At 58.1% G+C, this 14,574-nt stretch overlaps 1 protein-coding gene across 9 annotated transcripts in view; it reads right to left on the reverse strand.

The window, feature by feature from the left end:
- Positions 1-14,574, reverse strand: part of LDLRAP1 (low density lipoprotein receptor adaptor protein 1) — a 42,882-nt gene that overhangs the window by 12,838 nt on the left and 15,470 nt on the right. For 6 of the 9 annotated variants that reach the window (XR_008573961.1, XM_054802187.1, XM_054802188.1 and 3 more), the window contains 4 exons: positions 13,387-13,531; positions 9,000-9,182; positions 2,379-2,521; positions 628-740 (listed from right to left, as the gene is read on the reverse strand). Coding sequence is in view for 8 of the 9 variants with exons in the window: in XM_054802187.1 (XP_054658162.1) it covers positions 628-740; positions 2,379-2,521; positions 9,000-9,182; positions 13,387-13,531 (584 nt within the window). In the remaining variant the exon portion in view is untranslated. Of the gene's footprint in view, positions 1-627; positions 741-2,378; positions 2,522-5,449; positions 5,598-8,999; positions 9,183-13,386; positions 13,532-14,574 lie in introns of those variants that run through there. The other 3 variants (XM_054802192.1, XM_054802191.1, XM_054802190.1) reach the window with 3 other exon arrangements.

The following is a 14,574-nucleotide window of genomic DNA, read 5'->3' on the forward strand; positions in this document are numbered from 1 at the left end:
GAAAGGGCCAGATCCGAGCTGAGCTCTGCCAGCCCCGCGCCTGCCTCCAGCCTCTTCGGAAGAAATATTTGCCAAAGCCAGAGGAGCGGATACGGGATAATCCACCCCACGCTGGCGTTGGGTCTCAACGGCCGTCCCGGCCCTGCTCTTCGTCGGAGCTACTGCAACCCATCAGAGGTGCAGAGCAGCCAGCGAGGGGAGGGCAGCCCCGGCGCCGGCACTCGCGTTCTCGCCCGCTCGGAGATGCTCTGCCCATCCTCCCCGTTCGGCTCTTGCCGTCACCCCGGCGTTTCTAGCGCCGAGAACAGGCAGCAAAGCCACGCGTGGCTGCAGAGTGCTTGGATGTGGATCCGTAGTCCACACACACAACACCTCCAGGCTCGCCACGTCTTTCCTTACTTATTTACTTAATTTACGTCTTTCCTTACTTGCTTACTTACGTACTTTCCAGACACTTATTGCACCGGCCATAAATTTACCTTAAACTCAGCAACCACCCTCCTTCCCCCACCATTGCTTTCCATCAAGACGTGACGGCCAGCGAGACGTCAGCTCAACCCAGGCGGAGACCGGAGTGGACGCGGAGCCTCAGAGCACGCACGCGCTGACGTGCGCCCTGCAACCCACCTGTATATGGAGACGTTCTCGATCAGCTCGTTCGTCCCGCTGTCGTTTAACACGATGCCTCTGGGCGAGACTTTCAGAGTCACTTTCTGCAGTTTCTTCCCGCTTGCTTTCGCCTTTGGAAGGAAAAGGGGGAGAAGGAAGTTCCAGGCTTTTAACAGCGATACATCCAAAGGGACTTGAGCAGAGACTCCAGCTACGCGCTACTTACTAGGCATATTAACGGCACTCGTTAGTACTAGAGACTGAGTTTACTACCAGGTGTGAAAAGGCACTTGTTAAAACTTTGCCTTCCCCCAAGCAGTGGTTTTTGCTGGCATTAATGAGACAAGGACAGGCACCCTCCAGCCCACCCCACCCCACTGGGAGGCACTTCCAGCCCGGCCCCTCCGCGAGGATTTCCCTCGGCCATCAACACAAAGCAGCGGCTGCTCCGGCCGAGCCGTGCGAGCGCTCGGTGAAACCCCGGGGAATTTCGTCTTTGGGGCCAGCTCCGGAGCAGAGGGGGAGGGACACCAGCACGAACAAGGGAGAAGGACGGTCCTGCAGGACGTGGGCTCCCAAGCAGCCGGCTTCGAGCTGGGCTGTCAATCCCCACTCGAGTGGCAAAGCATCCCCCACACCAAGGTCAGGACACCGGCTTAAAAAGTAACTAGACATTTAAGGGCCACTTTCTCTTATTTACTAGTCTCGTGATTTCAGCCTTCAGGTTGCATTCAACTCGCTGCCCAGCTTCTCTCCAAAAAAAAAAAAAAAAAGAAAAAAAGAAAAAAAGAAATAAAAATACACAGCAAGCTACTTGCAGACTGCGGACCTGGATCCTCAGCCCTGCTCCCTGGGGACCTCACTTGAGCCTCATCCAGACCAGCTGGCAGTCGGTCCTGCCCCTCCGAGGCTGGCCTCGGCCCCGGGGCTTTTATTTAAAGGCTCCGTTCTCAGTTCTCAGTCGATCAGCGCGGACGTGGAGGGCTCTGCCAGCAGCTCCCGTTTCATGCGAGCGCTCCCCTCCCGTCCAGCTCGGCACATGCCAGGAAAGGATCCGTCATTACGCAGCGCGGCTCGCCACCCCATTGAGTTTTACGACGGTTAACTGTACAATTGGGTCTTTGCCTCGTTCAGTTTTATAAGGGCTTAAAGAAGCGTTAATTTTACTCGGAGCCCGGTGAGCGGGGGATCCGGGGAGCTGGAGGATGGCTGAACATCGGTCCCTCTTGCATCAGAGGTTACAGCGGGACGGCGGCTGTATTGGCTGGGAATCGGAGCAAGCTGTCCCGCTCCCATCTCCTCTTAACCCTCCAAATCCCGGGCAGGAAACCCCAGAACTGCACGCCAGCTCTCGGTCACGCGCTGGCCACGCTCAAAAACGCCGTCCCTGCCTTGCAAGAGGAGACACAGCCCTGGGAAGGCTGATTGCACCAGGGCAGAGGCTTCTTCCACACCCAGGGTCACCCAAGGCTTATCAGGAGGAGTCAGAGCTCAGACACGTTAACACCAGCCCTCCGCTGCCCGCCCCATCCGTGGGTCAGGGCTGGCCCCACGGCCTTCCCCGTGCTGCTGTCTGCACTTCTGCCCACACCACCAGCCCCCCGCTCGCCCCTGGAAGGGCTGGACCTGCAACCCCGACACCCCCCCCCCCCCCACCCCAGCCTGCAGACGGACAGCGCTGCCTCCGGCCCCACGGCTTTTGAAAGTGCCCGGTGAGAGATTTGTTGGAGCAGCAGGAGACAGGGCTCTGCTCCAGCTCGGACACTCACGGTAGCGACGATCCTTTTGACGGCGGCCGCAGAGAGCTCCTCTCCCTTGGGCTGCTCCACCAGCGTCATGCCCATGTACTTGAGGCTGAAGAGCATCCCCTCCAGCAGTGTCTCTCTGGTATCCGTCCAGTTCTCCGGGAGCTCTACAGAGGCAAGAAAAAAAGCTCTTAGATTCCCAAATGCAGACGGATACCCGTCAAGCCCCGAAGGGAGGGTTTAGGTACGAGCAGGGTGATGCTTTAGCTACTGCCTGGACCCCCGTGCCCCAGCGACTGGGAGCTCGCGGTGCTGCCGCGGCTCCTGTGAGGGGGGGGACGGCGACGGGACAGAGACCCGGCTGGCAGAGGAGGTGACAGGAGGCTTCGGCCGCACAGGAACCGCAAGGCGTTCACGTGGGGGGCATCACCATCAGCCTCTGTAGCTGCCCCCAAGGCAGCAAGAAAAAGCCCCCAAATTTTTTTCCACGAGCCACAACAAACTGTAGCGACCCTTTAAGACAGATCAGCTCCTCAGTTCATGAGTGCCCAAGCCCACGCCGTAACCAAGGGGGTCCTGAGCATCAGTCGGGCACCGGGGAAGGCTCGGTGCCGCCCCACGCACAGCAATAACCTTGCCCTGCGCTAACCATCACCGACCCGCAGAGGCTAAGATGGGATTTGCCGCTAGCTAAGCCCACGCACAGCTGCGGGGATCCAAGGTGACGTGCTGTGACTCGCTAAAATCGGTCACCGACAGCCCTGAGGAGCCCATCGCGCGGGTGAAGCTTCACCGGGGAGAGGTCTCCGCTCTCCCCCGAGACCGCCAAGGAGGCCACCAGCCTCTGCCCTTACGTGCTGGGGGGGCGGTGGGAAGGAGGGTCCTAAATACAGAGCTAAGTTCGGGACCAAACTGGAAGCCGGGTGGGTATTTCTAAGCCTGAAATTACACCACAGGATCTAACCTGCAGGCATGGAGCCGGTAACCCAGGATCTGCCGCTCTCCTCTTTAAGGAGGGTCTTGCTTTGAGCAGGAGACAACAAACCACAGCCCTCCCGAGGTCCCCCACGGCCCCGGGGAGCGACGGGGCTCCTGCTGCAGACAAAACACGTCCCTGAAGGCTTTGCTGCTTTGTATTCAGCCTCCTCCGGCCGCCTCCAAGCAGCGGGACCGAACTCTGCAACTTCCTGCAAACCTGCAGTGCCGGGAGGGCAGGGCTGGGGGGGGGGGGGGAACGGACGCACCCCTGGGGTACCCGCCGGTGACTCAGGCACCCAGTGAAGGCGAGACGGGAGATAAGCCATAAACCCTGGCACCGCTCCCAGCGGCGGGTGTGGGTGCCGAGCGGCGAGCCACCCCGGCAGCCCGACGTCGGCTAAGGTCAAAGTGACGGAAAGCGGGTGGGAGCGTTCCCGCAGGGAGACAAGGGTTTGCGGGAGCTCTGCGCCTGACACACAGGTCCCAAACCTGGAGAGGGAAAGGGAAAAACCAAGGACGGGCAGGATGCTGCATTTACCTCGCGGCCCAGCTAGAAACAGAGGGTGCCAGTGAAAAACCTGGATTTCTCAAAAGCCGAGGGTGCTGCTGCTGCCCTCCCACCCTCGGCGGCTGAAGCCGGGTCAGCACGTCGCGGGTGGAGGAGGGTGGTTTGCGTGCGACGGACGGGCAGCTGCCTGCCCCATGCTCCCTGCCTCGCCAGCCAGGCGCTGGTCCCGTACCCTCCGCAGGGCACCTCGGGGCCTCACCGAGGACGGGGACCCTCCGAGCACCCCACGTTGCCCGGGACCTGCAGCTCGTGCTGGCCTGGGATGGAAACAGCGGTGGTTTAGGCGCAGCCACTGAACTGTTTTCAGAAAGGAAGGAGCACCGGAGGCACAGGCAGACGGGTGCTCCTCCACACATCCTGTTCTGCACCACTCACCACCACCGCACCCACCGCCCCGCTCATGCAAACGATCGCGCTCGGGCCCAGGGTGCGTTTGGCCGTGGGGCGATGGCGATGCCCCCCACGCAGCCAAGGGCACGGGGACGGTTTGCAAGGTCAACGGCAAGTCCGAGGGCTGCTGCGTCTCCAGGGACCCCTCTGCCAGGCACGTCCCGCGAGGACGCGTTGGGGCGGCACCCCGCGTCTGCCGCACAGCCCCCCCCAAGCCCAAAATCCAGCCAGCTGCCCCCTTCGCGTCCCACAGCTATTGGCCCTTAATCCTCACAAAAAACCGTAACGATGCCGGGTCAATCCCGTCAGATTAGTAAAATCAAGAAGTTTGATCTCCCCTGCGGCGGCAAGGGGTGCAGGCAGGGCAGGCAGGGCAGGGCAGGCAGGGCACCCTCCTGCTGCCCCGCTTGGGGCTCCGTGGCAGGGGTCAGCCAGGCTGGTCCCCCCCTTCCCTGGCCGCAGCAGGAAGATGCCTGGCAGGGGCCGAGTGGCCACTAGCCCAGGGGCCATCGATTGCCTGACGGAGCCGTTGGTGGGACGAGGCCAGAAACCACCCGCTGGGCTCCAGCCCTCGCCCCAGGCTGGGGGACGGGGATGACCCCCCCCACCCCACTGCTGCACGGGGGAAGGGGTGCAGGGGAAAGGTGGGTGCAATGGGGGGGGAGAAAAGCGAGGGGCAAAAAGGGGACAAAAAGGAGGGATGAGAAAAGGGGGCAAGGGACAGGGGTAAAGCAGAAAGGGGGTGCAGGGGGGCACGGAAAAAAGGGGGGGGGAGTAGAGGGGGTAGAGCAGGGTGAGAAGGGGGTGAGGAGGAAGGGGAAGCTCTAGGAGGGAGAAAAGTGGGTGCCAGAGAGGGGAGAAGCGGGATGAAGTGGGAGGGAAGAAGTGGGGGTGCAGGACAAGGGGGGTGCAGGGGCATAAGGGGGGTGCAGGGCGGTAAGGGGGGTGCAGGGTGGTGCAGGGGGGTAAGGGGGGTGCAGCGGGGTGCAGGGGGGTAAGGGGGGTGCAGGGCGGTAAGGGGGGGTACGGGGGGTGCAGAGCGGTAAGGGGGGGTACGGGGGGTGCAGAGCGGTAAGGGGGGTGCAGGGGGGTGCACGGCGGGCGGGGAGAGGCGCTGCCGGGGGGGGAAGGAGGGGGGAAGCGGGGCGGCGGGTCTCACTCTTGTGTCGGCCGCCGGCCCAGGAGGGTTTGTGGACGCTGGGGCTCCGCAGCAGGGCGCGACCCGCCGACTTGAGCGCGTCCATCCCGCCGCCCCCCGCCCGCTCCCGGCCGCGCCGCAAACTTTTCCTGCGGCGCCAGCGCTGACCGCGTCCGGGGGCGGGGCCCGAGTGCCCCGCCCAGCGCGGGACGTCACGCGGCCACGCCCCCTTAGCCACGCCCTCGGCCCGAGCTGCAAAGGGGGGGGGGGGGGTCCCCGGGGCCGCCCGTCGGGGTGCGGGGACCCCGAGAGCGGCCGGATCCGCTGGAGCCACCAGAGCAGAGACCTTGGGGGGGGGGGCCCGGAAAGCTGCTGGTCCCTCGAGACACGGGGGATCGGCCGCTCCCCACGGAGTTTCCCCCACTGGGGACCCCCAGAGTCACCCTACAAACAGCGGGGGGGGGTGTCCCACCTTTCCCATGGGGGTCCCCCACAGATTCGGGGCAGGAAACCTTTCCCGGGGCTCCGTGAGAGCAGGACCCCAACGGCCCCGCTTCCGCATACTCGGGCGACACCAAAAAAAGTGGTGTTTGTCCCCAGAGGTGTTTGGGTGTCCCCACCCTGGGACAAGAAAGCGTGATAAGATATTAAAATATCGTGTTTGATAAGGGTTCGCGTGAGCACGCGCCACCCCTCCGTGCCACCGTGGCCACCGGCGTGCTTTTAACTCGGCCCGAACATAATTGTATGGAAGATTAAAGCCCTCAAAGGCTTTCCGAAATTCAAGGGATAATAACAAGGAGGTTAAACCCCATATTTGCCATTTGTAGGATAATGCCTTGCAAAGCCTATTATTCACAGAAACATTTGTGTAATTGAAAAAAAATCCCTTTTTAGTTAAATTTTAACCTTCCCCTCTCATGTTTGGAGCTGGGAACCAAACGCGCAGGAGTCACCAAGCCGAACCGCCGGGCAGGAGACGGCGACGGCCAGTTCCCCTCCGCAGGACACGAGTGGGCGGTGGAAGGGTTAGGCAGAATGGCTGTTCCAAAAAGCCCTAAAATAGGACGGTGCCACTGGTACGGCTCCATTTAGCGCCTGGTTTGAATCGGAGCACGCAGGGGGGAGAGCCGGGGACGGTGACCGAAACTTGAAAGAAGAAACTTCCCCCCGAGGGCTAACCACGTTGGAGCGGCTCTCTAAGGGCGGCAGCAGGCAAATACCAAAAAAACCTGAAAAATTGCTGTGGCGGGAACAAATTTAAGCGTATACATAGGTCCATCTCTGTGCGGAAACTCACTCAAGAGTCTGCGCTTACTTTAAGCACGTGCTCAGGCCTAACTGGCACCCAGGGTTTTAGGCGCGCGCTCAAACGTTTCACTAAATGGTTGGTGAAGCTCAGCTCCCACCCAGCAGCCTGCATTTCACCGGAGGGCTTCCCGCTTCCCGATATCTGATGAGTTAAGGCAGACACCTTTGCAATTAATTCATTGATAAAGCAGCCCGAGAAAGCCACTCGGCAGGTATCGGACACATCCGTGATTTATTTTCCTACTTCTGTGTTTTGCACCGCCACCGGCAAAATATATCACACCATGCTCCGGTTCGCTCGGGCAGTGGCTTCTGCGCTTGCGTGCTGCTCTCCTGCTTCCTTCCCGTCGTTTCCTCCGCGGCAATTTCACGGGGCAGTTACTGGCCATGATCCTGATGGGAAAAGATCCGCGGCGTTCCTGCTGCTGCGATCCTCCCCTGGTACAGCCGCTCCCGCGCTGCCCTTTCTAGCTCCTTTCAAGGCGCGCGGGGTGTATTCCCGTTCCTCTGGTTCCTGCGAGACCCAGCGGAGTTTTCCTGCCGAATCCTCAGCGCCGGTGTCGATGGTTGCCCCTCGCTTTGCTGACTGCGCTCTCTTGGGTGGGCGTTGCATCGTGGGAGCAGCAGAACGTATTTTGTCACCACCCAAGTCGGAGAGCGAAGGACCACGACGGCAGCCTGGGAGAGAGGAATCATCAAACCAAGGTCTCCCAAGTGGCTGTGCCATCCAAGCCAGCCGCCCTGAAAGTCACAATTTGAGTTTAAAATATCCCTGTAACGGTAAAAACCTACTGGTGTCATGTCCCCCCCAGAGCGTCAGGCACCCGGTGTCGTGTGCTGCGCTCCGCACCCATCTACCTGCTGGGAAGCCCGGGCTTTCCTCCCCGCCGGAGGAGCCCACGGGCAGGCGGGTCCCGCGGGCCAGAGCAAATTCAGATCTATTTATTTATGTCCGACTGCTGAGCGCGGCACAGCGGCAATTTTTTGGAAACCTTCTCGCCTCCTCGCTAGCTGCGAGCACTGCGCGGCTGAGCTCCCCAGCCCGGCCGATCACCACCCATCCGTCTCCCCGTTAATTGTCGTCTCTCCTGATGAGCTACCGTGTGCTCCCTCAAGGTTGTTTTTCAGCTCGGCAACGTCACCAAAACGCACGGGTTTGTGTTTCCAGTACTGCAGCAGCAGGGCTGCTCCTCTCCCCTGTTCCTAACATCCAGCGTCGTCTCTTCTGTCCAGGAAACATAAAGAAATCCTCGCCGCCGTTCCTCCTCGCCACGGTGTTCGCATCCACGAATCACAGTGAAATAAACGCAGCTTTTCGGCAAAACTTCTGCATTTTTTTTTTTTTTATGGCGCCGATGCGTTTTCCCAGCCGGTGGGGCCGCAGCCGAACGAGCCGTCCCCGATTTCTTTGGAGCAATCTTTGCAACGCGCGTGCAGCCCCAGACAGAAGTTCCGTGACGGTCGTTACGCTTTATTGCGAGGGCGGATGTTTGTTTGCTCTCTGCTTTCATTAATCAAGTCAGCAAAGCCGTGCCGTCCCCCGGCCGGGGACGGCGCACGCTCCCGAGGCCGTACTCGCTCCCTCTACAGCCTTCATATTTCTGGGAAAGTGTGTTTATAGCGAATTAGCGTATCTGGGGCTGGTTAAAAGGTGATCACTAATGGAAATCTCAGCTCCTTCCACTCTGTCAAATCCAGCCGAGGTTTGCCTCCTAATAAATTGGCATCTTTGCTGGGAAGGCCCGTGTCTATGTGATAAAAAGACCGATTGCTGACATTTGCTGCTGTTTTCGCTTCCTTCGACGTTTCATTAACGAGGAGATAACACCAGCAACTACAAATGCGCTCTCGTTGACGCTCGTTGGCCGTAACGTTGCGAGTTGCCCTGATGAAGCGAGTAGCTGGCGAGGGGGACGTACCCTGTGTCCAGGATGACAAAACCCCCCCTTCGTCCTCCCACGGCCGTGCAGCATCTCGGGGCTTTGCGGAAAAGGCTGAGCCGCTCCCCAGCTTGAAAAAAAAAATAAATAAAATCACCTTAACTCACCCCACTGCCAGGAACTTGAGCCGTAACTCAACCCAGACCTCAGATCGTCACTTTAGTCCATCAGTAAAATTTCTAATTTATAGGTATGCCTAGGACAAATTACCACAGTCATTAACGCTTTGTTAATGAGTCAGTTAACATGCTTTGGGATCTATGGAGAAAAGGCATTACAAATATGCACAGTATCAAATATTGCAGAAATAAGGCGCTGACCGTATCGGTATCCGGCCAGGAGCCGCTGTTGGTTGCGGCGAGCGCACGTACTCCGCTGGGTCACGGGGGATCGGTCGCAGCAGTCGGGGCGTCACCCGTGCAAAGGGCTCTGCGGAGGCGGCAGATGGGTCCAGCTCCAGCATCGCCGCGCAGGATCCGTGCCGGTGGGAAAGCAGCACCAGGCTGGAGATGGGAAATAAAGTCCGAGGTGAAACACCCGTTTTAAACACAGCACGGGGCTGCGTCTCTGTCCTGAAGTTTTTCCCACCCAAAAGGAAGGGTTTTAAGCATCCGTAAGAACCCCAGGGCTGCATCCAGGCCGGAACGGAGAGCCCCCTCTCCCGGAGCGAGGGATATTTGATCTCCCCCTCCCCGATCCCCGCTCTGGCTGGTGCTGCTCCTCGCCCTGCTCCGTCCAACCGTGCACAGACCCGGGGAGCAAAGCCCCAGCTGCCCCCCCCTCTCTTCCAGCCCCCCCCAACGCCGAGGGGCAGTAGGTGGGCTCACCCTCAGTGGTGCTAAATTAACACGCTAATTACCACGCCTGCTGCTAGCACCGTCCTCACGTGCCTCCCCCCCCAAACACCATAACCTGAATTTTCTGGTTTTTAACGACCTCTTTTGCATCACGCCCTCGAGCTGTTCTCACATCTCCGTATCCCGCCTGCTTTCGCCTGCATCACCGATAAACTCAGGCTGACGGCCGCGCAGACCGAACTGCCCGTGCTGGTGGAAAACAGGCCCAGGGCGATGAGTAACAGCAATTTAATTGCAATCAAGGCCTGTCAGCCTCGTCAGCGTGCCCGATCAGCTGCAGCGGATGGGCCAGGGCCGGGAGCTGAGCACGCAGCAGGGGTTGAGAAGGCTGCGGAGACGCGACGGCCGGCGCAGCGTCGTGCTTCCAGGGATGCTCAGTGCCAGATGCTACAGAGGATGGTTCAGGAAATCTCCTAATCCCAAGTAATTAGAGGCTGGCTTAAACCTGAAGGCGTAAGACTTAATGTCTCTTACCAAATTTCAGATGTTAATTAGCCCAGCTCTGCAGACTCTGGGGGTACCAAGAAGCAAAGCTCACTTTTTCAGAACGCTCTACGCTTTTTTGGTCTGAACAACGTCCTGCACAGGAAAAATCCCACAGCCTAGCTGCTCTCTACGGCCGGCACTGGTCTTCAAAACTCTGACACGGCAGGAGCTCTCGTGCTTTGCCCTGACAGCAAACTGTAACTGAGGCAGGAGCTCCCGAGAAAAGCAACCTCCCTCCCCGCTCTGCTGCTGGCGGAGGCAGTAGGTGCCTTGTACGCCCCGGCACTGAGACACATCCCCTTTCTCTGGAGGGAAGAAAGGCTCCCGTGACCGGGGAGGAAGCCGAGCCGGGGAGCTGAGGGCGGTGGGAGGGATGAGGAATGGAAAATCCACATCAGCATCGCTGTCGTCCAGGGAAATTGGAAGCCGCGCTCGTTCCCAGCGTGCATTTGTGGTTTGTTCCCCTGCAGACTCACTTTTCTTCCCTCTGCGCACGTCGCACGCCCGGCGCATCGTGCCCTGCTCCCTTCGGGTGGCACGGCGCAGCCCTTACTGCCGGCCTGAGGTGCGGGAGCTGAGCGTGCCCTCGGACCCTGGGAAGCAATCCTGACCCGGCAGGCAGCGGCCGGGGGAGCAGATATCCTGGGGACACTTTCCAGCTCCGTCTCATCGGTGGCTGAGCGTGGTCTCAGGAGCGGTCCCTTCCTTCCTACATCTCCAGGGAGGACAACTGGGAGCTGGGCAAGGAGAATGCTGCAGGCGCTGGTCCCCAGCCGCGGCACAGCGGGATCGCTTTGGCGTCACGGCGTTCGGGATGAGCCCCCCCCCCTCCCCATCGCACACAGGGGTCACCAGCACGCGGGGCAGGAGGGGCCACCCAGCTCCCAGCGCTGGCCGCAGCCCGTCCGACCCCTGCGGATGTTGGTTGGAGCATAAAGCGCTCAGAGACTTTGGCTCAAAATAAAAACCCCAACCCAAAAATACCGAGCGGCAGCAGCGTGTGTAGCTACCGCAGACGGGTTCAGCTGATTTTTGCTGCCTGGGAGTTAGCTGTCTGGTTGGAGCCGATTATCTGCTCTCCCTCTGTAGTTAAGGAGAAAGCGTCTTCTCCAGAGGGTGAACCAAACCTCGGAGGAGCCGAACGCTCCTCGGAGGGGGTCTCCATCTTCTGTTGGCTTCGCACCCAGGCGCTAAGCTTACGGCACGGTTTGCTTATCGACCAAAGCGACAAGGTGCACCCCAGCTCCCCCCCCCCCCCGGCCCCTTTCTCTGTTCTTCCCGGTTTGTTTGGCCAAAGCCATCTGCTAAATGCGCATCTAATTCACAAACAGTTCAGCCCCGCAGGAAACGCCTCGTTTCGCGGTGAATTTATTACCCGCCGAAAGGATCGCTCAGCTTTAACGCGGGTGGAGAGGAAGAGTTATTCCTCGCGCGACTTCTCCAGGTTCAAAGCTTTTAGGAAGTTAAACCGCGGGGTCCGAATTCTCCTGGCGTAGGCCAAGGATGTCGCTGAGAGCGAAAGTTAGCTCGCGTGGATTTTAATTAATTTTCCCAGTGTAAGGACAGTGGGACCAGGAGCTCTTTGAGGAGGTTAGTCACTTATTTGGGTTAATTCCGCTTTTTATCACAAGGAATTCAGCCCTCAGCTTAGGCTTGTGTTGAAGTGGATTAGTTTTACTGACGGTGCCGGAGCTTGCCGATTGACACCAGCGTAGCTTGGTTACATAACACAGCAAAGATAAAAATACGTCAGGGTAAAATATCAACTGCTAGAGCAAATAACTAGAGAGCCCACACATTTAATGCCTTCTGAAGAAACGGGGAGAGAAACCACGGTGCGGAAACGCACAGTGTTCTGGGGCGCCTTTTATCGGAGGCTATCAAAGCACTTCAGAAATCGGTACTTATTGAAGCTTTGTCACGTGCTGGTCACAGAAGAGAACAATGCTGGAAGCAGGGCATGAACCCAGGGAGCATCAGCAGAGACGAGGAAATATTCAAACTAAAGAGGTTTCCGACGGGAAATGCCGTTTCGCCAAGACGGAAACATTTTGCTGGAGCACATTGATGTCAAGAAAGTTTTTGACAGAAGGATTTGAAAGCAATCCAGCATCGAAATGGGATCTCGTGCAGTCAACATGTGGGAGAGGGGCTGGAGATTTTATTTCAGGATGAGGTTTACTACGCCATGTGTACATCCCGTGTAAATAGTTGCGGTCGGCCTCAGCTAAATGTTTCTTTTCAGTTTGGCTAGTTGCGTGCTTCTGAGCGTAACCGTTCCGAGTATTTATTTCCATAACTTGGGGGAAGTTGCTGTGAATTTTCAACTTGATTTGAGAAAATAAACCTAATTTGCAATATCAGGATGCCCCTTACAGCCTCAGCAGATGCTCCTAAACCCTCCTCAAAGACCCCTGCGTAACTCGCTGCGCTTCTCCGTACCCCGAGCAGGGAAGGTTACATGCTCCCATGAAGCCTCCAGAGTTTAAAACCGAGATCCTCTTTCCAGGCTCCTGCATCCACGTGCTGACAGTTTGATCCCTTAAACTGCTGTTTTGGAGGCTCCCATCCAACACCCCGACCTCTTCGAAGACGAGCGGATCAGGGGTCTGCGGCGGAAGAGGGGAGAAGGGATGGTGTGTCGGACACGGCGGGGCTTTCCTGGAAAACGGTCCCCACCAGTCGCGACTCGTTCGTGCCCACCATCAAATCTAAACCACGCTGCCTGCTGCGTATCCTGGCAGGGCATTTATTTCTCATTCCTGTGCCAAAGAAAAAAGCCCAGCGCTCCCACCGAACCCGCCTGCGCTGGGGAGAGCATCTCGGGGTGCTTGCTCTTCAGCCCGCGAGAGTTTTGTGAGATTTAAGGCTGCACAACGTGACTCGGGTTCTCACCGGCACGTTAAAATCGGGCGCCCGGAGCTGCCACCGCAGCCAGCCTTGCTCCTCTGCCAGGCGCTGCTGTCCCGGCAAACCCCCGGCATCTCCTTGTGCAACGGGTCCTGAGTCGCCGTAAATGAAACGTCCCTGCCTCTGGGCGGTCGCATCCATCGGCAGGACCCGGGGCATACGACAGCCCGATTTTTAATCCAGCAGTACACGTCTGCCGGGGACCTCTGCGAGGCCGACATAAATCAGCGCGGGTCTGCGGAAGGGAAAGCAACGCCGTGCTGATTTACAGCGGCTGAAAACATCTCTCTTCTCTGGTACTACCAGGTGGTGAAAACTCACCGCAATCAGCAGCGGGGCCGATTATCGCCTTGCTACGGAAACAACCTTTGCGATGGTTTGATTAAAGCCAGAAAGAGCTCGGCAGAGAAGGGGGCTAGGAGACAGGGGATATATTTCCAGCTCAGCCCCTTACCTGCGAGGTGATCTTGCGCCGGTCGCTCCAACTGTTCGGTTTGCTCCGGTTACGAACGCGCCAGGAGCAGGTTTCCAGGTCAGCGTGAGCCAAAACATCAAACCAGTTCCCAAATGCAATCCAGGTTCGCTCGGGTTTTCAGTGTCTTTTGGGAGAGAGAAAAAGACAACCGTCATTTCCTAACGGTCTTTTCTTAGGGCTATTTAAGCTCTTGAAACCTTTTAAATTATTCACCAGGAACAAACCAAAAAATACCATTTTGAGACAACTCTCTGAATTGCCCTGCTTTTTTAAAAAAAAAAAAAAAAGAAGAAAGCATCCAGAAAACCCAGCCAGGCACTGAGAGTTGCCCGTCCTTCCCAGCCGAACCCTTTCCCCCATTTGGCCCAAAGGATGAAGGATGTTCGCAGGTACCTTCCGGATTTCGGGTTGCCCATGCTCCATCCCCCTCCCCGGTAACAGGCTGTTGCTGTTCGTGTCATACCTCTTGGGATTAGCCGTTAGGTTAATTAATGGTTAATTAACCATTAGGGCCTGACACCCTGGTGACGGGGCCACGTGAACACACCCTGCGCCCCCGCGTTTATGGGGTTTGCAAGAGTTGAGTGGCATGAGCTGTAGCACGGCGATGAAGGCATGTCTCGGGACCGGTTCCATACGTTTGCTCTGCACGTATGCCATCCCCCCCCAATACGTACAACCCCCCCAAGGTTGCTCTGGGTCCAGCACCGTTCCCTTTCAGAGGCAAATCTTCCCCTAGAAAATAGCCTCATTGCTAAGATGAGGATTTCTTAGGTAAGAGCCTGCAAAATCCATCCCCTTGATTTTTAGGTGTTTCCTCTGAGAAAGGTTTCCCCCTCTCCCCATCCCCTGGAGCAGGCTCCCGGCAGACATCGCACCATTGCTGGTGCGGCAGCTCTCAGCACCATTCCTCCGTCAGGTTAGAGCAGACATCGCTAAGGGAATTTATAACACCAGTGCCGAGGGAGTTACCGTGACCTGTGTGAAAAGCCACGACCGCCTCATGTAATGTTACCGCTCAGCTCAATTTAACGTGTCCTTAATTATAACCGTTTTTCAGTTTCTCCTTAAGAAAACTCTGTGTTGCCTTTTGTCTCTGCCCAGCAGTGCTGGCTCTGTCCTCTCTCCTGTTACCGTACCGCATTTAAGATGCTATTTCTCTCTCTC

Source organism: Grus americana, chromosome 23 (genome assembly GCF_028858705.1).
Source record: "Grus americana isolate bGruAme1 chromosome 23, bGruAme1.mat, whole genome shotgun sequence".
NCBI lineage: Eukaryota > Metazoa > Chordata > Aves > Gruiformes > Gruidae > Grus > Grus americana.